The sequence below is a fragment of the Ischnura elegans genome (assembly GCF_921293095.1).
Source record: "Ischnura elegans chromosome 13 unlocalized genomic scaffold, ioIscEleg1.1 SUPER_13_unloc_1, whole genome shotgun sequence".
In the NCBI taxonomy this organism is placed as follows: Eukaryota; Metazoa; Arthropoda; class Insecta; order Odonata; family Coenagrionidae; genus Ischnura; species Ischnura elegans.
The window spans coordinates 14,018,758-14,043,408 of NW_025791657.1; the positions used below are offsets into that span (position 1 = coordinate 14,018,758).

At 36.6% G+C, this 24,651-nt stretch overlaps 1 protein-coding gene across 1 annotated transcript; it reads right to left on the reverse strand.

The window, feature by feature from the left end:
- Positions 1–4,645: 4,645 nt before the first annotated feature.
- LOC124172436 (gastrula zinc finger protein XlCGF57.1-like) lies at positions 4,646–19,494 on the reverse strand (the record flags this gene model as incomplete). Its single annotated transcript, XM_046551874.1, has 6 exons — positions 19,460–19,494; positions 18,623–18,742; positions 16,414–16,581; positions 12,413–12,532; positions 8,494–8,566; positions 4,646–6,084 (listed from the first exon to the last, which is right to left on the reverse strand). Coding segments are annotated over exons 3-6 (1,689 nt in total), but the record flags the coding sequence as incomplete, so codon positions are not given.
- Positions 19,495–24,651: the final 5,157 nt, after the last annotated feature.

A 24,651-nucleotide genomic window follows, 5' to 3' on the forward strand; every position in this document is an offset into this window, starting at 1 on the left:
AAGATTCACGATATCCTTGATGTTTCATCAATGGTTTTTTGTTATGTGTAGCACATCAGCGGTTTATTTTTACAGACATAACGATAAAAATGAAAAAATGCTACATAAAAATACAAAATACCGCTCCTATGACTTCGGGGTCAGAAAATCAAACTACGAATTACTGTGTAAATACCTTTTAAAATATAAAAAAACATTTCTATGGAAACTAAAGAATCTTAAAAAAATATAACCTCCGTGGCAAGTTATGTATAGTTGGAAACATGAAGAAAACTATTATTACAAAAAAGAAGTATTCTTTGAATCATAATGTTACGGAAGTGTTATCAGAGCTACTCCAAAAATATTTTAAAGATGTATTTTTTAAATTTTAGAATGGGTAAATACCGAAACTCTGTACATATTTGAAATGCAAAATAAAATATACACTGTAAGTGCTAAGCTTAATAGGAAGGGCCAGGTTCGTAGAAGGCAGAATGAGATGACAAGTCAGACGTCTGGTTCCGCATGTTTAATTCACAGAGCAAAGGTACAATCTCCCGTTCCAACATACAGCCACTAGTTGTCACCCTTAAAATATGCAACACTCCTACATTCATAGGATAGGCTTGAGTGCATAAGATTCAGGATATGCTTGATGTTTTATCAAGGGTTTTTGTAATTTGTAGAACATCGGCGGTTTATTTTTTACAGGCATAACGAGAAAAATGCTACAAAAAATACAAATTACCGCTCCAAATGTATTCGAAATGAAAAATACCAAATACTTTAGACTTGGGGGTCAGCAAAACGAAGTATGAATTATTATTTAAATACCTTCAAAAAAACACAGATTTTGTTTAAATTCAAAATAAAAAATATCTCAATGAGAAAAATGTTTGCATGAAGAAGATCAGTAAGCGTACTGGGTACAAATCACAGCGTTGAGGGGTCAAATATGCCGTATGTGTGACATTTTGTTGAAAAAAATACATCTACAATCGGGCCTGCAATTTCCAGCCACGAGTGGTCATTCTTAAAATATGCAACACTGTTAAATTCGTAGGCCAGACTGAACTGCATAGCATTCAGGATATGCTAGGTATTTTGTCATGGGTTTTTGTAATGCGCAGAAAATCAGTGGTTTATTTTTTAGTCGCAATGAGAAAAATGCATGTACAGTCGAAAACATTGATAAATAGGAGGTCAAAGGATCGGCCTTATTTTCTCGCTTCTGGAGGTTTCTTTCTTACCCAGATTTTCACATAAAAAGGTTCTGGTGAGACACCTCTAAATTACAGAGGTACAAATAAGGGAGTAGGGGGTAAGAGCATGGAATCTGCACTTATTAACTTATTATGTAGGCAATCATATACACACTATAAATTATTCACAATGTTTACAAAGGAAGCTATATAAATAACATAAAATATAATCTATAAATATCTTTTAGATAGTCCTATGGCATTATTAATTAGTTCTTTCGATCCCATAAATCTCATTAATTTTTTTTCCTTTTTGAAACAACTCTACAACACATCTCGATTCACTGGATTCAAAGATGCAACAATTTTAACCTTTGAAATTTTCTTCTCATCCCAGCGGTGCCAAACCATTTTTCCTTAAGATCAAAACCTTGTAACTCCCTTCAGAATGGATGTAAGTTAATGATTGCTTCGCTTTAAATAACTTTGCAGTCTTCTGCTAATTGGAAATATCACCATTTACCCAGGTCTCCGTTGATGGGGATTCGAAGAAATGCATTTCAGTACACCATAATCATTCATGCTGAGTGGTGTTCTTTCAGGTTGTGATGTAATTCTCCTTGGGTGTACTCTCTGTGTGGGGTTATTTTTAGGCTTGGGGATCGCTATGATGACTTCAACAGGCACAAAAAGATTAGAATTATCAGGTGTCAACAAAATATTGAAGAATTAATTATTTGCAAGTTATTCTGATGAAAGTGCATCTTTGACAAGCAAGGATGTGTCACACAAGGGTGTGAGAGAAATCACAAGCATGATTTTAAGTACTCAACCACCAAAACCATTGCATTAGTCTGCACAACAGATTGTGAATGCAAGAGGAAAACTCACCTCATTCCCTTCCTTCTCAACTACCAGTTCACCATGCAAATGTATCTCAACTTTCTCAGATTCCAACGTATCCTCCTTCAAGGAATGCATCATGAATGAATCATTGGAAAAGAAAAAATTGGAACGATGTCAGAAGGAAACAGTGAAATTTGAATAATACTTTATCTCATTAGGGTACAAATACTTTTGGGTATATTCACTAAAGGGAGAATTTCCCTGCAGCATCCGAAATTCTCTGCAATAAAATCTTCTACCTTCTCATGGAATTTGAAATGTGTTCCTCCATATTCTGTCAAGCAAATAAAGTTACGCATTCCAAAGTTGTCTTTACCCTTTGCAGTCCACACAAGAGGAACACACGACACTCACCTTACCACTGCACAATGAAACACTTGCACTCTTTCACAAACTTAATCACTTTTTCCTACATACATATTAGTCTCTTGCCAAAACCTAATTTTACTGACAGATCCATCACAGAATAGTCTTATATTGCTTTTGCTTGACCTGAAAGGAAGATTTGGTACCAGGATGATGGTAAAAAATATCCTACACTTCAGCAGATAAATCTTTCTAATTTAGAAGTTCACCATTGAGATATCCCATGCTTGACACATTCCACATTCCCTAAACATGATTATGGCTTCAAATGGACTGAATCTCAAGATAGCTAACTAACTATGCATTTGTTCCTGCAATATTCCTTCCTTAAATCAACTAAAGAAATAGCCAAAACTCATTTCACCTGTTTCTAATCATGTTACCTAATTATTATTTACAGTGTTATATCTTATGTGAAATGTTTTAGAAAAACTTCTGTTAAGCTCTCAAATGTCCTGAAGGCAAACCCCACAAAGTGGCACTGCTGTAGCCTGTGTCGCCTCTTGTCAGATCACAAGGTTATTTTGGTCGTCTCAAGAAAACTCTCCTATTGGGAAGTTAGGATTTAAATTCAACTACAGTTGCATCAAAATTCATAAGTTTTCTCTCTGTATTGTGTTTGCGCTCACATACTATCTTACTTATGAGGTAAAGATAGTAACTACTAAGTACCATTCATTTAAAGTCAGTTTACCTACTATGTGCATTTCATGTGGCTCATCATGACGTACTTCCACATACATGTAGTGCTTCTCCTTATTATTTAATTTTCTCTTAATTATTTCATATCTTCCAGATTTTTTTCTTCTATGAATTGATGCCCAAACTTCATGCTCATTGTGTACTAAATGGTTTATTGATCCAACATTGCTTCAACTTCCTGTCCCATAGCTGTAGTGAGACATATCTCACCTCATATCCTGTAACCCTGTCTCAACGTGTGGCATGTTTACTTAGTGATCGTATTGGTCTCCTATCATGTGGAGGTTGTCATTTATCATTTGAGTCACAACAGTTATTTTTGAAATTATCTGTGATGATTGCATTCCGCTAACTATCTATATCTCATTGCAACAAACTGTTGTCACTGATATATGATGCATGTGCATGTCATATGTCCATGGAATTGTAAACTTCAAGTGAATTCATTTCCAATATGTCATATTTTAATTGATATTATTTTACTTTTGTTTTCAGTTATCTTATAAATAAATGACCATGCACATAAAAGTAAGAGTTGCAAAGATTTCTCATGTTATTAACTACCAGAATGCCAATTAACTTAGGTAAAGCAAACTAAGGTAAGTAAATAACTTAGGTAAATACACTGAGTAAGTTTGTCATAAGACTACATTCATGAACATAGTTTCTTATGTTGGAGTAGCATTAGTGAGGATAAATTACACTGTGCGAAAGATCAATACTACTGATATCTTTATTCTAACTTCACAGCAGCACTATACCACAGAGTAGGGATATACAGAGATGACAAAATGGCTGAAGGCCATAATCAGCTCATTGTGCATTTCATCATGTTCTAAATAAGGAAACGTGGCTTGAGTTGCTATTTGGTTGCTATCGTTGCTATCATTCGCCAATACCAATTATGTGCGTGCGACAGTGTATGGCACGAAATTCAAAGCATTCAAGATTTTAGCTGTGGCATAATTGATCGAGATATCGAATATGGAATACTTTCTAGCATTTGAGCATTTGCGGATACTGTTTGCACGTCTCTACAAAAAAGGTTTCTCTCGTAAGTGTTTTTGCGTGTGATTGGAGAGAGAAGAACTCGAAGTGAAAGACTTGCCGCAAATCTTGCATGTAAACGGTCTCTTGTCTGTGAGTGTACGCAAGTGTTGATGAGACTTTCTTTTCTATTGAAAGATTTAGTTATAACATGAAAAAGATTTCTATGCTGTGTGCGTATGCATGTGTGGGACGAGTTTGTCCTTTCTGGGGAAAGTCTTTGCGCAATAATTGCACGAAAAAGGCTTCTCCCCTGTGTGTAGACGCAAGTGTCGGATGAGGTTGTCCTTTTTAGTGAAAGTCTTTGCGCAATAATTGCAAGAAAAAGGCTTCTCTCCTGAGTGTACACGCGAGTGTTGGATGAGATTTTCCTTTCTAGTGAAAGTCTTAGCACAAAATTTACATGAAAAAAACTTCTCCCCTGTGTGTACACGCGAGTGTTGGATGAGTTTGTCCTTTCTGGTGAAAGCCTTTGCGCAATGATTGCACGAAAAAGGCTTCTCCCCTGTGTGGGTGCGCAAATGTTTCATGAGGCTGCATTTAAGAGAGAAAGACTTTGCGCAATCACTGCATGAAAATGGTTTCTCTTGCGTGTGCGTGCGCATGTGTTGAGTAATGTGAGACTTCGAGGCAAAAGACTTGCTGCAGATCTCGCATGTAAACGGTCTCTCCCCTGTGTGTACACGCAAGTGTTGGTTGAGTTTGTCCTTTCTGGCAAAAGCCTTTGCGCAATGATTGCACGAAAAGGGCTTCTCCCCCGTGTGGGTGCGCAAATGCGTTATGAGGTTGCCTTTAAGAGAGAAAGACTTTGTGCAATCACTACACGAAAAAGGCTTCTCATCCGTGTGCGTGCGCAAGTGTTTAGTTATGCGAGACTTAGAAGCGAAAGACTTGCTGCAGATCGTACACGGATAACGTTTTCTTTCTTTGTGCGAACGCATGTGATTGCCAAGACCGCTCCTCTGCGTGAACGACAAGTTGCAGACGCTGCAATTGAAAGGCCCTCCTTTTGCGCCTCCTAGCGCGTCATTTCTGAGGTTTCTCGCGCAAGAGGTGGTGGACTCTGAGGACATATTCTGCGTGTATGGTATCCCATCCCCATCAGAACTTCCCACTCGTTCCGCAGTTTTCCTCTCTCCAATTCCACCACAGATTTCTAACACAGGCGCATTTACTTTTTGCATCGGCCCTCGTATTTTCCTTTTCAATCCCGTCGATGTCTCAGAGGTGGACGACTCACGAGATTGATTACTTTCTTCTCTTGATGCGGGGACTGTGAAAGACTCATCTTTTCCCATAGATGATTCATCATTAGGATCCAAATTGCTGGTACCAGAATGAATTTCCATGTGTTTGATCAGATCGTCATTGGTGTTGAATCCATATCTGCAGTGGGAGCAATAATATAACTTTTCGTTTGAACTTTTACCATTTCTAGGATTTTTGATCAAGCAATTACTCATCTCTTTTTTGTTTTCCATGACTGCCTCAATGCCACTTCTTCTGTATTCACTGACTCTGATAAACCTAAGGCTACCTGTGATATTTGGTGCATCCCTTCTATCCCCTACAACAGGCATTGTGGCTCCATTTCCACTGTTTCTAGTTGCTGGAATGTGTTTCATATAACTGTGCCCATCATCAGGAATTGAGTTAGGCAGTACCTTATCAGCATGATGAGCAATTCCTTCTTTTAAATCTTTATCCATCACCTTCGTTCCATCCAAACATGGGGATGCCACAGTCTTGGATTGAATGTGTGTCACTGAGGCTGATGAACCAATAAAGTCATCGTTAAGGTCATTCCATACATTTCTTTCTGCCAGCAGGTATGAAGTGGATGTTGTTTCTACCAGAACTTGGTCAGGAGTTGACAGCCCTAGAAAAGAAAATCATGTTACAATCTAGGGCTCACAGATCTAATTTTTTTAAACCATTTGATAGATAGGAGCCATTTCCTTTCTATACATATTCCTATACATATTCCTTAAGGAAAGGCAGGCATCCATAATAATAACTATCTTGAAATTGTCGATGAAAAAGAAATCATCCCTATAAAAATTTTTTCATTCAAAAGACAAATGTGTGTTCAGTGATTTTGTGATATGCATATTGCAATGTTCCAAAAACTGATATTTAAAATGACAATAATTTTTCATATAGGAAAACTTAAGGAGAGAATTATGTTTTCGTTTCACTCCTATGCAAGTAGATCAGATGCCGGTCTTTTTTTGGAAATTTCAATATTGCTACAATTTTGTCCAAAAAGAAAAGTCAGGCATAAAAAATTATGTCATATCAAGCTTGAAAATTGCTGAGGAAAGACGAAATCATGCCCTTTTAAAAAATATTCATTTGAACGACAAAAACGTGTGTTCAGTGGTTATGGATTATACACATCAAAATGTTCCTTAAGTATGTATTTAAAATGGCATAAAATTTTCTTTTGAAAATACCTGAAGAGAAAATACTGTTGCCCTTATCCTCCTATGTGAGAGAACAACAATTATCAAAATCTTTAAGGAATATAATTTATTGAATGTTAAAATTGCTACAGATTTTTCAATATCAGTTTACTTTTAGCAGCTACTACTTTTGACACGAATAAGTAAATATTTTTCATAAATTACTTATCAACTGATATCACATACACCTTGGAAGAGGCCACAATTCATGCATTTTTATTTCGAAATTCATAGCACATTTATGTTGAAAAAGAAGGAATATATCAACCATGAATCAAGTCTAGTTTATAATCAGAGGGAAATTTCGATAAAAAAAATAAAATTTGTTAAAAATTAAACAATTTCCTACTTTCATCCGTTTGAGGATAACAGTTAAAAAGCCACAATGGGAGCAATTACATTTTTCCAGGTTGAATATGATATCCATCTAAATCATTTCGTGATCAACCTCCTGATGAGATCCACATAAGTATATAGAAATATAAGGTATTATATTTTTTTTATCAATAACAGCAAGCTGCTACACATAAGTTATTAAAATTGAGCTGTGCTGCATCTTAGCTGCATTGATTTGTCTTCTGGCGTTTACTTCTGAAATCCATAATATATCTACTTACTTTCTGTTACAAAGTATTTTCTGACATGATTCACCGTGAAACCTAACACTGTTGCCAAGCCCACAAAAATAAATGAATAAGACAGAGTGGGTTCCAAAGTCCATGCTAATTTTATAAATTCGATATGCTAATACCACTTCTGGACTTACAGACTCAGTAACTTGTGATCACTAATTTGGCTGTAATTAATGCTAGAAATCCATTTAAAATCCAACAGTGCTTTAATAATATTAGTAATATACCAGGGTATTAGTAATACAAATAATATTCTTATTTGGGACCGGTTCGGTCCCAAATAAGAAGAAAAAACCAGGGTAACTCAACCCCAAAAAAAACTCCACACACAGAGGTTTCAAATATTCTTATGCTACCCATAGCACAGAAAACGTTTCCTTCTGTAGATGCAGGCAGGAAAGAATTCATAGTGAATTTGAGTGTCAAAACTAGGCAAAAAATAGGCAGTGGAGTAGTACATAAATGAGTGAAAAATACTACTGGTGTTGTATTTCAACATGGACATATCACATTTTTACCAAAAGAAGTCAGAAACGATTTCATACAGTCATTTCACTGAATTCCACCCACAGGTTTTATACAAATACAAACTTCAGTGTACAGGCAGTGGTACCTCATGCTAAGCACCCGTAATGGATCATTAATAATTAGAAATTTTTGTCTATAACACCAGTCATAAAGAACTCATTTGTGGAAGTTCAGTGACTGAACTAGAGTGGAGACTTCATATGAATCTTTCACTGCCATAAATGAAGTATGTCACTAAATATAAATGAAATTTTAGTAGCCAATCTAAGTCAAAAATCGATCAACTTCAGCAGAACAAAATATTTTACATTAAAAGGACTTATACTATAAATAAATGTTGAAGGAAATAATAATATTTCTATAGAATACATTACACTTCATATTATTAGAAATCTAGACCACACAAATGTAAAGATAAATGTTCTCTCGTGTTTAAGTGACATCACTTAAATCAGCCTAAATTCATCATAAACTGGTAATATTGTGGAAAAAATGTTTCAGGGTCCATTGGACCCAGTCAGGCTACTACGCGATAATTTTTTTTCAGTCTTCCTAGGGTTAAACAAAAGTTACGCACGGATGACTAAATTAGGTTCTTCATACTTCAAAAAAGTTACAACAACCTCTCTACGCATATAATTGCAAGACCTAGAGTTTACTCACCTATAGCCTCAGTCGTAGAGTCATTGGCCATTTTAGAATTACCAATCAGTTTTTTGTCCTCAGTAAACAAAGGCTGAAAGTAGGAATCAACTCATTAATCATGAATGCACATAGAAATCATTATTATTTTGATAAACGATTCTTTTATAATATAGAACTATCATCCACACATATACAGCAATGAACACTTTGTAATTTCTTCCAACAATGAGACAGTTTTTGAATAATGTTCATTCTAAATTGAATAACTGTGCCTTAAATACTGTGCCATTCATGTAATCATTTATACAATTTTTATGTTGACTTCATTTTCTAATGATTCATACCGAGTGTAGATTTACTTTAATAGCAGATAGTAATTCCATTACCCAATGGAAAAGTAGCCACTGTGCATGGAAGCGATATACATTAATAACATTACCAACCCTACAAAGGTTATAATTCCTGATTCTTCATTACTTCTGTGGGTACACATCAGATTCCCTTGAGAAAGCGACCAGAATCGGTTGGTTATGTTGGGTCATCCCAGTAATTTATGCATGACATAGCCCAAAAGTTTTTATTCAACGGTAATAATTCCTGTGCTGCAAAGAATAAAGGCTAAAGTTTGGTACAGGGCAATCCTTTTGCAAAGTAAATATCTGTGTAAACGAAGCAACAATTCTTCTTTTTTGGACCTACAGTGAGTCATTGTTTAACATCACTTATCGTTCCTGAAAAATGTGACGATAAACGAAATGACGTTAATCGAAGCACAATATCCCATAAGAAACAATGTAAAAAGTGATTATCGGCTCCTAGACCTCACAATTCCTACGCGAAAAAATTTTAGCGTGTCATATTTGGGCCATTTCTTACGATGAGAATGCCAAACTATGGCATAAACACGAGTCCCTGTCTTCATTGACGTTAATACCAGCAGCGGCGTACATCCTTTTCCATTTTTGTATCTTCCCGCGTTTGTTTTTTCGGCTTCGCTATGGAGGTCACCTGGGTATCATCATCGCTGAAACATCGTCGCAGTTACAGGAACCAACATTATTGAGAACACGGCGAAAAAGTGACGACAAATACTCCGAGTTCTACACGGAAAAATTCCTAAAAATCACTTTTCAGGTTCCAGAAAACCGTTATGTCAAGTAAAGTTTGCTAAAACTTTACTTGACATTTACGCACTTAACATTTGCGCACCTACCTAAGAATTCATTTTGCATAAAAGTTGCTATAAACGTAATCGAAATTTACAATAAACACACCGTTTTACACTTCGTTCAGACTGACTGCATTACCGCCCACTAAACGAACAACCTGCAACGCCCGCCGCTTCGCATTTTTTCTCGCGCGAAATTTAAAAGACCTGACCAGATCTGACGTTATCGCGAAGCAAAGGTGCGATAAACGAATGACGGTCTCAAAATTTTCGTGACGTTATCGCGAAATGACGTTAAACGGGGTGACGTAGACGAGGACTCACTGTATATACAACTAGGAGACGCCATATTTATTTAAGAAAATCATTCACTTAATTGTTCACCCAACCGCGGTCTTAACCATGGTCAGTAACACCTTAGGCCTACACCATCATCTGAACAGGAATAGCGTGGTTTCCTATTATTTTTTATTGCCTAAATCGAAAGATTATTACCTCTGGAGAACGCATTTAACACTTTTGGATTTTTATATGACAATATCTATTTTATGGGATTAAATGAATTGAAAATTTTCTAGTGCGCAAAAGTGTGACAGCTAAGTGTGAATGATGGGAAAAGCCCACGTGACTTCATTCTGGTTCCCGCTGCCATCGTGTGAGGTGGCCTTGTGGCGATGATATGTGAGCCGCTGTGATGCAGGCTGCTAGCAGGGAGCAGAGTACCCTGCTAGCTAGTAGTGCTTGGCTTAAGTAAGGATTATTAATACCTTATCAAACAAAGAAAACTTTCGACCTTTAGCCAGTTTTAATAGGTGATTTTTAAGACATGTTTCCTTGAGCTCAGTGCCTCGTGCATGCATTGGTAATCTCAGAGATTGTAAAAATCCTATAAAAACTAGGTCTCAGTGATGTCACATGGATTGGCATCGCATGGGTGCCAATCTGGCCTTTTTCAAATCACGTTAAAATGGACCATTGCCATGCGTCTAAACTGGGATATCTAAAACGAAATAATTTGTATATTATGAATTCACTAATGGTAGGTAATGAATTGTACCAATGCCTTTCTTTTTCTACGATGAAGGAAACTACTCGATTGGTTACCTATACATATAACAGTATTTTTAATGCTACCACCAGATTATGGTAAGCAATGTTGGAGTGGCCATTATTAGCTGCAGGTATGAAGAGAAGAATGAAATTATCATTTTGAAACAATAGGTGTGATAATGCACACCAACGAAGCTTCAGCAGAAAGGAGGAGATTTTGAAGGAGAAAAAGTTAAGTTATTGGTAAAGTTATGAAATTTTCCCTTGGGATTGATTGGCCACTGGAGTGCGACTACTGCTTCAAAACTCTATATTCCGTTCACATCTGTCCTAGTGAGCTCTTGGTACCGTGAATGCAAAGGATGCATGTTCCTTCAAGTGCCAACCATGCAAAGTTTTCACAGACCCAGCCCCATGAGTTAAGTGGGATTTACTCAGATTAACTCCTGTTACGTGGCCTGGCGGCGTGTCCCCCCCTGGAGATGCTGCCACCTGAAGGAGTGACCGTGAACCAACTGAGGTGGCTTGAGGGAATGCATCGAGAAGTCGTAAGGACAGTTGAGTCGAGTGAGCCGAGGGACATGGAGAGTGTTCGGGCTGGAGAGTCCCGTTTGTATAAGTGCGAAGAATAAACTGTCACAAAAGTAAAAGGGAGCGAGGATTGTTTCGAGAGAAACCCAAGGTCACTTTAACCCTTTCGCGCCGGACCTTGGTTCAGGGAAATTCTTTCTCAATACGAGTCTCTTGAAAGTTTTCTTTACTCCCTTGTACGAAGCGTTTTCGCGTCAACTGAAGGCAGTGGTTCTCTCCCTAACCATTTCTGGACCCAACTCAGAGGGCGCCGATCCCTTTCCTCGGCCACTGTCCCAGACCCTAGAAAGATTAAAAGCCCCTTCCCAGCACGAGTTCGCAGTCAACTGGCTAAAATGTTAATGCAAAATATATGAAAATATTTGTTGCTCGCACCGATTTTTTTACATTCAAAATGAATTTTGTGTTTTTTTCTGAGCCTGCAGAAATTTTAAATGAAGTTCTAACGTTGATTTAGATGGATTTAATGTATTTACTAGTTGTTCTATAACTCCGTTGAGATTAACGTTAGAATTTTGTTTGAAATTTCCATGTGGTCAGCAAAAAAGATGAATTCATTTCTAACATTGAATTTCAAAAGTAAGCAACAAATATTTTTTTGGAAAACACACTGCAAATAACAGTAGTTGACCGCATGGAGAGGATAGGAAAGGGTCGACCTGAGCGGCCAAAGATGGGACTGGGCTCGCGCTAAGGCGGATCGTGAGGCGCGACCGCGTCCGTGGGTCGTTGGTTAGGGTAAAAACATTCAGGACACACTGGTGTGGCATTCGTTGCTAATGGAAGAAAATCCTCGCCGCACAGGTGAGGCATTCGGCGCGAAAGGGTTAACACTCCCATGCAACCCTCTTTTCTCCCCAGATAAACATTATTCAAATCCAAACGCAGAATTTAAAAGTCAGAGCGAACACTAGTTTGATATATTTATGACATTATCATCAGCAAATAAATGCATTTTACTGCTTTTTCAGGAGCAAAATTCAAACATGTAGGTAATGAACAAAAGGGACAGTTTACATAATCATGTGAGATAAAAAATGAGTGCTTCTACTAAATGATGTCAGGAAAGTTCCCGAGAAGAATGAATTTTTGAGACAGAAAAACTTAACATGGTAAAAGTGCACTTACCTCGTCATCAACTTCCAAGGGGTCTACAGCATCACTTGAGGTGCCAACTTCATTCGGTGAGATAAATGCAGGATAATTCTCCTCATTGAGGAGCTCTTCCTTCTCCTCTTTCTCATTAAACTAAAAGGGAATGTTGATTGTCACTCAATAAAAGCTATATAATAATTATAACATCTCTAATCCATAATAATAGAAACATGTCAAATTCCAGAGACCACTCAAGCTGGTCAAAACTGTGGATGCCTGAGATTCTTATGACCAAACTTAACCCTTTCACTGTCAGCCAATTTCAAGTGGGATGTACGAAGACTGCCAAGGCTATTTTCTGAAATTAGCATCATTTCAGATTTAAAAAAATTTACAGCTACTCAATTTTATTTAATGTATATAGATTTTTTTCCCAATTCTTAAGATATATTTACATCTTATAACCATAGATAGATTATGGGGGTTTACATAAATTACAGCCGCTGAAAAGAGCACAATCAGGAAAAAAGGGAAATAATGGGGAACATGCATGAAATTTGTTCATCATGCTAGTTAGTCTCATTGAATAGAAAATTTTCTCACGAGTCCAAATATATGAGCCAAAACTCTCCTAGTACTCTGCTAACGTCAATAATTGCTAATTAAAGCTGCTCGAATATCGCTTGAAGTCACGTGACCTGAAACGCCTCCTGACGTCATTGCACGGTACACCATTCACTTCGCTAAGGAGAGTCTTAGAGTGGTAGAGCCTTGAATACAAGATCGAAGTAAAAATCTTCATCGAGCTGTGTAGTAGTCCCTAAAAGGACAAATTGACTTAAGAGGGATATAAGAAACCAAAATACTTCAGTTTACATTAGCTCGATTTCCTCATGGTGGCTAATTTTATTCATTCCAAATCTCCCCAAACAATCCCCTTTATTTATTTCAACAACGCCTTGGCAACCCAAAATATTCAGTCTGCATTTTGTCATTACAACAGAAATTATTTTCGCCAAATTTGCATTTGAGCCCTCGTAGATCGATTTTCTATCCACATCCTCAGTGTGTCATAGAACCATGCTCTATTCCAGAGGCCACTCAAGCTGGTCAAAACTGTGTATGCCTGAGATTCTTATGACCAACCTTAACACTTTTACTGCCGGCCCTTTTCAGGTGGGATGTACCAAGACTGCCAAGCTATTTTATGAAATTAGCATCATTTCAGGTTTAAAAATTTTTCAGCTAATCATTTTTTTATATATCTAGATTTTTTTCCCAATTCTTAAGATATATTTACATCTTATAACCATAGATAGATTATGGGGGTTTACATAAATTACAGCCATAAAAAAGGCCACAATCAGGAAAAAAGTGAAATAATTAGAGCCAATAAATTAGCCCCTGGCATTTTTCGCTCAACCAGCAAGGGCCGATATATCGGCCCGGTGGCAGTGAAAGGGTTAATACACTTGCTGACTCAGCAACAGCTAGCAAACATCGAGGCCTGGCAACCCAGGGGTTGTATATTTTTTTCTTCCAGCTTCACCAACTTAGATGTTTCAACATTCTCAATGTATGCGAAAGACGCTATTGGTCTTGACACCAATTCTCTTTTTGCTATTTCATTTCTTTCCACTATTTCTGGAAAATTGTCATGAATTTCCTAAAAATGGAAACATTGAGACAATTCACATGCATCCTGAAAATCTACAGAGTTTAACTGCAGAGTTTAACCCTCATATGGATTTACAAATTTAGTTATGTCTCAGGATTTATGGTTCCGCAGAGATGGTGTCTCATTTTTTGTTAATTTCTTTCAAAGTTAGCATTTATTTACAAGTTTTCTACTGATAATGGTAAATATGTGCATCTATTTTCTTCATTTTTCACAGTGTTTTGCCACATTTAACCCATTATTGTGGAAGTTATAACAAAAAAACTTGAACGCTGCATTGTTTTCCATTTGTTGCCGTAATGCTCTCTATTTCTGTTCCCTATGTCTGCTATTTTCAAATTAAAATTTTAATTTTTTGTGCAATGGTATTTCATATATTTTTTCTGATATGCAATGCAGGACAAAATCCGCTTTTTTATGTTTATATTGCTTATGTTTTTATGTATCTAAATACTAAAAATTAGGACCTAATAAAAGTCGTTTACGCCCATGTGATATTATTTTGCTTCACTGCATCCACCCATATGTTATATCATTGCAGTGTATATAGAAATGTAAGTTATTAAACGTTAATAATCGGACTGGTGTAGGTGAAGTGAGAAGAGACAAATGTTACTTTCGTTATTTTTACAGGATTCTTGCAATCAAGTCAAATCTTATGAATATTGTGGGAGCTAACATCCCGCAATTTAAAAAAATAATGTCTTATGGGTTTTGAAATATAAAGAATATGGGATAATAAGCGCCGTGTCAAAGAACCCAATGCCACTTTAGAGGTGGAGCTAGAAGAGCCGGTGTTTTATTTCATACCGCGGTGCCACATTCCCTCACTGAGGACGTTTCTTTAGTGATGGACGCGTAAATGTGATTAGTGGGAGTGCACCAGATGAGGTTTTACTCCTGGATTGGCGGGAAATCCTAAAAAAATAACTTCTTAGCAATATGGGTTATATGTGGTTATATATGTGGAGAAGGAACAGGTGCCTACTCTCTGGTCACTGAATTGCTGCTTGGTGTAATTCTGAACATAGTAACCACAGGATTTTCCCAAAGGTGGCTATCACCAAGGCAGGTAAGTAGATGCGAAGCGGAAAAGCTGCCCAAGCAAAACTAAGTTGGATGCCAAGGAAAAAAACAACTTTGGCAAGCCAAGAGTTTCTATGAATAATTCTTATGAAAAGATAAAGTTCTTTCAATGAACATTATAATGAGGCCAACATTATGATTCTTAGATAAAAGAGAAAGCAAAATTTGTATTGTAATATTTTCCTTTTGTTAAACAATTTCATTTTGTCTATAAGGTTTAAAAAATTAAATAATACGATTATAAATATATTACAGCATTTCCTATGGAACATATTTGCTTTGACATTAACATTATGAGTGCAGTTCCCAATGTAGCGACCATGAAATTCTCCCTGCTGCCTCGGTGCCTTAAATCCAATGACGTATCTTTTTCATTAGAAGCAAATGAAATGTAAACTATCAACACTATGCAAACAAAATTGAATATCTAGATGAAGAATAAAAAATAGACTACTGAAAATTTCAAAATGATCCATCGGAATGGAAAATTTTTACACCACTTTTAAAACCACGAGCACTGCTAAGGTGCAGTGATTCCATTTGAAGATTAAAGACCTCTGGCAACTACTTTCACATGCCTCATGAGTGTGGAGACATACAGATTGGTTAAACTGCAAGAACTATTGAAACCAATATATCAGAGCACAAACGTTGCACAAGACTTAGATACCCTGAGGGATCTACAGTAGCCAGCCACTGTATCGCACACAATTATGCCATTCTGATTAACGAAGCCATATTTTTCATCTATGCAGATGGGTATTGGAATCTGCTTAACAAAGAGGTGATTGGAATAGGACTCTCAAAGAATGGAATGAATAGAGATGCAAGGTTTCAACCAGAGCAAAACATAATTAAAGGATTGGGAAGCATCACCTTTCTATGAAAAAATAAGCAGGATTTTACAACAAGGATCTAATCAGGTGAAAAAGATTCGTGTTTAGGCTTCCTGACATACCAAGACTTTTACCTTGAAAGTAGACAAAATAAAGTTCACCACTCGAGTACTCAATGGAATGAAACACTTTTCTGTCGGAAGAATAGTGATGTTGTACAAAAAAGATTGACTTACATGAAAATAGATAAAGAACTCAATGGTTTCGCAATATATTTTACAACTGGAAAAGTTGCACAACAGAAACTCGCACATTTCAGGGTGACATCCCATACAAACGCAAACATACACTCAACGCAATCCTAATTTTGTCATACAACTAAGAATTTTACTCAAATAAAGGCCATGCTACTCCTAGATGAGAATAAAACTTACCACAATATTGGGTCTGGGTAATTGGCAGTCTTGCAAAGGAATGTATACTTCAGTCATTTGAACGGAGCATGCAAACTGTGAAGTTTCTTCAATCGTATCTCGAATACATTCTTTTGCGCTAGCAGAAGATCCCGCATTGTCATTGGCTGCCTCCTCTTCTTTGATGATCTGTGCAGAAAGTAAAAGTGGTAAACAAGGCATCTACATCAAAATTAACAAATAAGTCATTCTCATCAGGCAAGGCCGTAGCCAGGGTGGGGATCAAGGGGGATTTATCCCCCCCAAAATGAAAAAAATTAAATAGATACTTTATGCTCGCTTGGTGCTCACATGACGATATTACATAGCTGCGCAAGGACATCTAGTAGTCCAATGCGACTTAAGTTAATAATTGTCTAAGCGAATTTGTAGGTGCAGTTTGCGTGGTTGTAGTGCAGTGTGTGAAATAATAGCGCTGTGAATTAGAAGATAGGTAGGTGACTTATGGGCCTCCTGAGGGACCGCAGAATTGACATCGACACCTAGGAGTTAATTCATTTGGTCGCTGCAAAAAAAGCTGGAAGGCTAAATTCAATTTTATAATAATATTTTTATATTTTCCTTTAAGGGTTTACAACAAATATGTATATTTTACGTTTGTATATTATTCCATAAACCTCCCCGAAAATATTTTCTGGCTACGGCCTTGTCATCAGGTGAGCTGTTCAGCCAGAGTCAACGTTTCAATGGCTAGCTCTGCCATCGTCCTCAGGGCATTGAGTGATGGACCAACAATTAATCTGCATGGTCAACAAAAGAGTGACATCATGATGAGCTTTGACCCTCTGTACCTATCCCAACAAAGGATTTCCATTTGGACACATGCTTCAGCTCCTGAGCATGCCCTTCTAAATCAACATTGTAGAACTATTTCTTCCGGTATTGATAACAACATACTTCACAAAAGATGGAAAATTCTTTGAGCAGCTGGAAGGCATCCACATTGGATATAGTCTAAACATCACTGCATCCATAGCACATTTTTTATGGAGGATTTTGAGGAGAAGACAACCGAGTGACCAGCAGCAGCCTACGTACTGAAACCGTTACATGAATGACACATTCATTGTTTGGCCAGATGGGCCGAAGGCCCAACAGTAAACCTCCATTACATGAATAGAAAAAACCACAAAATCGATTTCACAATGGAGAAAAAGAAAAATGGATGTCTGCCGTTCGCTGAAATTCTAATACATCGAGATGGCTGATGACTGGACCGCCGGGTATACCGTAAGCCCACTCATATAGATCTCTATTAGATTGGGCGGAGTCATGGAGCATGAAAAAAGTAGCCACCATATTTAATGTTAGTGAATAAGGAATGCTATACCATATCCAAGGAGGGGCAAAAACATAGAACAAACTACTGTGGACTCAGTTCAGTCATTTTATCAAAATGATGGGTATTCCTGCCTTATGCCAGGAATGAAAGATAAGATGAGTGTGTCCAAAAATGTCTAATAAATATGTAACAATAAGCAAAATATTAAATTCATAGTGGAAGGTTCTCAAGACTATGAACAACAGCAGCAGAAAATTGAGTGAAGGTATACAAAAATTAGTTCATGTCACTAACTTTTGATGTCTTTTGGTAATCCATTTGAATTGCAAAACGTACAACACCCCATACAAAAGTGGTAAAGAAGGACAAATCCCTAGTCCTTGTCATAAAATCCTGTTGACTTTCATCAAAATATCCAAATCTGATCTGATTCCTGTGAATATCAATCTCTCATAAGGAACGAGCTATGTTGTCAGACCGGGCTAGCAGCTGCATCATGATGTCATGGTCTTGCTATTAAGCTGTTCCAAACTCAACAGTACTCCGCTTAACTCTCAATTTCTAATCACCCATCTACTCTGTCATGAACAGAAGTGAAAACTGTGTTATATTATCAGAAGAACAACAACTGCTCACCAATGTGAAGACAGTGTGCTCACTTGCTTAGTAAACAAATTTGAAGTGTCACTTTAGCAAAAAACACCGTTCATTATTACGAATAATTAATTTTTAATGACTCACTCATGAAATCTATTCTGTAGTTGGTCATCATTGATCAGGTGAGGGAGAATGCTTTACGTTTCCGCTGAGAGGTGCTGGGAATATTCCACAAAGGAATGATATTGTGCAGTAGAAAAATAGAACTGTACAAGGCACAAGTAAACTCACCAATTCATCAGTGGCTAATGGATCTGACACATCAGTTGAAATTCCTGCTGGATCTGATGTGTACAGCACAGGATAATTCCCTTCACTAAGGTTACCTTCGTCCTTGTCTTTCACATGAAACTAGGAGAGAATAATGGGCTTCACTCAATACAAGGAAAACATTAGGAGCCTAATTTGATAATAAAAAATCCTCTTTTGCTTGAGACCACTCCAGCTGGCCAATGTAATCATGAAATTCTTGCCACTCACAGATCAAACTCCAGAATATCAACGTTCATCTAGGGAGGGGGAGTTATATCACAAAGGGCATGCGGTTCGAATGAGAGTTTTGGTCACTTAGAGCAGAGGTAAAACAGCTGGAATGATAGATCGAGGTTCCACTGTACATTGAATTGTCTTTATCTTTTCTTACTCAGGCTTATAAAGAGGTGCCACAACAGTTATCGCTGGATCCTTCATTGAAATCAAGGAGGAAGGTGGCTTAAAACAAAGAGAGGGCAATAATGAGACAGAGCCCAGTTATAGCAAAGACAAATGGCTTGAACAGACATTTCACACTGTTATCAACAAAACTACTCCATCAGATACAAGAAATTTCTATCAGAGGATTTCCGGTGTTGTACAAGTGATATTGACAGGAAAATATTAGTGTGGTTCAGCTTTCTGCCTCATACATTACAACCGGAAAATACCTCAACTGACAATGGCATTACTGTAACTTTCCATAAATTTCCTCATTTTTATAACAGGCATCCTCTCTTCCTTATAGAACCAAGAAATTTGTACAAATGAATGTGGTTCAAATCAGGTTTCACTGTGTACGAGAACATAACATACCAACTCATTGTCCCTGGGCAGTACCAAGTCTGGCACAGGAAGGTATATTTCAGTGGTTTGGGATAAGCAAGTGAGCTGTGAATTGTTTTCAATCACATCTTGAATGCAGCCCTTAGTCTCCACAGAAGGCCCCAAATTGTCATCACCTGCCCCTCGTTCTTTAAAACTCTGCAGAAAAAGTAATAGAAAAAACAATTATCTCCTTAATAATACATATATGGGATGCTCTTAAGCAATATGAAGAAGGATGTTCAACATACTGTCCATGCTTTCATATAAAAATAGAGTGGTGTCTGCATACCTGTTAATCAATCACTGAAAATCTATCTTTCTGAATGAAACAAATTCTCGCAGGTAGATCCCTAATATTCTGAGTTACTGCAGTGCCTTTTTAAAATTTATTTGGGACCATAGTAGCTGGTCCTTCACAGCAAAATATACTATAGAGAATGGGGATCATCCAGCGGTATCATTTTCAGTTTTTTTTTCAAATTACACGAAATCAAAGTAGAGAATGAGGATTTAAAATTTTTGCCGTTCAGATAATAAAATGACAGTTTCTGATTCTTATACTTCTGATTCTTTCTTCTGAAGTCATCATTTTTGTATAAGTGGCTTCTAATAGGCTGAAATGTCCATTTATTCTTTTCTTGAAAGATAAGTAGAGGAATAAACATGGTGAACATAATGTCAATGTATTTATTACCTTCTAGGCCTTCTGCTAACATTTAAATATTAACTCTGGAAGAGAATACTCATTGCAATACTGGGTTATGTAGAAAGAAAAGAAACCTCATAATCATCTTCTCCTACAAAACCAGTTCATAAAACTGTTATTAAATAACCCTGATATTATTATCCTTAAAATTTTGCAAAAACAATCATGCAACAATTATGTATTACCCTCTAAACAAAGTTCTTGCTGTTAGTTAATAGATGGATATAGTACTGACAGATGTCGATTTTGAAATATTAGTAGCATCATTACCAGTGTTGTGAGAAAATTTCTGGGTTTGAGCTAATTAACCATCATTAGCATGAGCAGTTGATATTTTTCTCTCATTAACATAAAATGGGATATAGTGCATCAAGAGCCCTATTACTTTAACCAAGATGCTGATCTAAGAGAGACAATATGACATGATTGGTATCACTGCTTCAACGACGGTCATTTCAATGATGACAACTGTCCATGTGAAGGAAGACCAAATACCTTCAAAGAAACATTATTGGAGACATTTCTTGAGGAAGATCAACGCTAAACTCAAGAAGAGTTTGCTTTTTAGTTGGAGTTACCCACCAAGCCATTTCCTAGTGATTGCATGTGTTGGGAATTTAATATTAAGCAAGAAACTTGGGTTCCCAATGATTCTACAGTGATTCCATAGCATAAAATGCTTGACCTAATGTAAGAAAACCTAAAACATTAAACATTAAAACCTATTTGGAAACACTAAAACAAAGGCTGAACACACCTGCCAAATTCCCCAGACATTGTACCATCTGATTATAATTTGTTCCGTTCTGTACACCTCCTTCAAATCGGTAGCCCCAAAGAAATTAAGAATGCAATAAACTTGCCAGGCATGCATAGCATATAAAGAATTATCACAGGTTTTCCCATTCTATAGTATTGTGTAAGGTTACTCGGGAATTCCACTGGGTCAGGTTATCCAACTCCATCTAACAATCAGCCAAAGTTAGAATGAACAAGTTGTCCATCATCATCAGGGCACCTGGGCAACTGGTTCATAGAAAATTGAGTTGAAGAATCTGGCCCGGTGTAATTCCTGGGTAACCCTCTGCACACCATATCCTTAGCCAAGATTTTTAAGGCTGTTATGTAGGATAAGCATCTCAGTACCTAAAAAAATGTATTTCCCCACAATGGTAACAACTAAGGTACAGGTAACTTATTAATACTAAGGTCATATTTAAACTTAAACCACAATATAATTTAACATAATATATAAAATAAACTTGTTAACAATAATATTAATAGAATACTTTCACAAATTATGATGCACTTTTAAAACAGAATAGTGTTCATCTACTAAATTATTTAAAGAAACAAATAATTTCATAAAAGGCATGAGCAGGAATGAATCTTATCTATATATTTAGCCATATATTTTGTGATGTAATCAATCAAAATTGATGTGAATATTAAAATTATATTCAAATATTGGAAAATAGTATTTACAAATTAACTAATCAGCTATAGAAAAGATAAATCACATCAAAATTCCTGATTTCTTTCTGATTTCACATTGTTGATGAAAATATTTTCATGGATAATTTTTGTGCACTAAAATAAATTTCTAATACTTTGCCAAATCTTGCCTTTGTGGCGCAATATCTGCCACATCAGGCAATAGAGAAAATTAGGAATATTCCAGGAACTCCCAAAGCAGCGTTCCGCATTTGCCGCAATATATGATCAAGCAATCTCAACCAACAATGATTCAGTCATTTGAGTCTGTACTATGAAGTGAGAATACGTAATTGCTTCATAATAGAAACGACACAAGTTCGTCACTTACCGGATGAAAGTATTATTCAGTGTAGTAAATCGCTACCCCTTCATTGTACCCACCATCTATTCATGCAAAATGACTTGAAAATAAACAACCAATTTATCAAATTTTGCTAATATGTTTTTAGTTGAACATAACCTTAGCCTCATAAGATCATAGTTAAACCTAAAGGAGAAGTCAGCAAAAAGAAATATTAAATGTTTGCATTCACTCAGGACTGTATTTAGCAACCGATCAACAAACTATTTTCAAGTTCTCTCATATTTTATTATTTAGCAGCATAGGTCAGGGAATTCTTTGTTCTTAAAACAAGGAGTATGGTAGAGGAGACATTCCATGTCAAATCAACCAATATTTTGACCAAATGACACCCAATGACTCAGATTTTCCAGATATTTTCCATGGTCATACATCCTGGTATAATTAGAAATTGTGTACAATATTTGCCTTCAATTTTCAAATATTAATGAAATATGGGCAATCCGAATTTGGGAGTGACCCCTTGAGTGCCGCAACGTGCAACACTTGGTGATTTTTATTTTCATCCATAACTCCATTCCTGTGAGATGAAAAGCCATGATTATTTTTTCTAAAGCTAAGTGTTCCATATTGATCCCACGATAATCGTTAAATATTCACAACATGAGGTCATTCATGCAGCGAATATTTCATCAACAATAGACAACTGGAGGCTAAAATTGTACACAATTTCTAATTATATCAACCAGAATGTATGGCCATGGCAAGTTTCAAGAAAATCCGAATCGGTGGGTGTCATGGCCTGGTAGATTTGGAATGGAATGACCCAGAGCCAAGTGTGTGGATTGCCTTTCTACGTTGATAAATGGTAAATTCAAATCCCATTCTTCCCGAATATTATTGTATAGTAAACACTAAGTTTTGCCAGAAGACGACATATCTTCAATCTTTGACACTGAAAAACCAACTGCAACATAAATAGCATCTTGCCAAGGGCTCACATATAGGGAGAAACCGTTTATGGGATGTTGGACTTATTACACTTTTCCGTGTACCATGGACGAGGGCCTTTCATGTGCTCTTCTATTGTAGATTAACAAAATGTATGCTAAATTATCTTTTGACCGTTAATCGAAGTACCTTTTTAGTTAGTGTTCGATTAAATGGCCACCAATAGTTCTACAACATTATATTTCTCCAATTGTGCCACCAAGAAGTTAATCGATTACAATATATTTTATCCTCAAAACTTCATACCATAACTATTTCAATCCGCAAAATTTATCTTTCTACATTCCTACTGTAGTCGACAAATACCGAAGAGTGTCACCTCTAACTCTGCCATACCTATACTACGCCAGCCATCAAAGAAGAAAAAAAGATAAGTACTCACCCTACAACAATTACTCTGCAAACTTTTTCTAAGAACTGCGTCTGATTCTAAACAAATCTTTTTGAAGACGCTGAATTCCGTAAGTTTCTTCAAACACAGAGGACACATGGTAGTAGGCAGGCCATCTCCCACGGCAATCTGAGACATTAATAAACAAATTATACGACAACAAGTCGTAATTACCTTGGAAAAAGCAAAATGAAGTAAGCACCAAAGAAGATCGATTGCATTTGATATGCCACTCACACGTAAGCCGACTAAATCATGTATAGCATCCTTTACAGCTATATTGCATGCCACATTCGAAGTGAATATGTTATAATAATATTCATGATTTTTCATACAAAGTCTGCAATTCCTTCCTGAAGATTCCGTGAAAATCCCGCTGGTGCGACTCATGTTTTCACTTCAAAATCTCATTCACTGTTTAAATCAGTTATATCGTCAAAGACATCATCTACTCACTGACAAAAATCTCAAAATCTCACAAGGGAACTACATTCACTACGTTGATGTTTGAAATTGAAAATGCCTATGATTATTATGCTCAACGAAAGGACCAACGACGCCAACAACAAACAACAGTCGCCTGAGAGACATTTCACCACTCAATAGCATGGGCTGAGAATATTTTCAACAATTTCTGACATGATTATAAATCTTACGAACCCGACATGCACGACAAAGATCGATCCGCAACGTTTATTTGTTAATACAAGGACATGCAATCAATCCTCAACATAGAATCGATGATACCTAGTTGCTATTTTATCCGCAAATAGCACACCTATAGAACAGGCCTAACATCCGAGTTTCAAGACAATTTTCTTTCCATTTGAAAAAATAATAGGACATTTAATTTATATTCGTCAATTTTCTTTCAATCAATGGTAGTATTATAGTTAATATTTCATTATTATTCAATGCTTAGGCTAGAAACTTAATTTAAGGCCGACTTCAGCTTCCACACGATCACAGTTCATTTGCGGTCTTTACATATGATAAAGGGTACAAAATATCTTGAAAGTTGTATTATAAAAATAACTAAAACATTCATGTCTAAAACAATGCTATAAAGCTCAATAATTTATCACTCATCGTTGCAAATACCTCATCTATCGATTGTAGGCCTACTGCGTACGTTATTCTCTAGCGCTAAAATATGCAACTTAAGTTCGGTATCTGACCTAAATCTTGCTTATTTGGTCTAATATAATGTAGTGCGTCAATAAATATGGAATTCGTTGAAATATTTGCTGATTACTCTGCAGCGGTGTGATTTC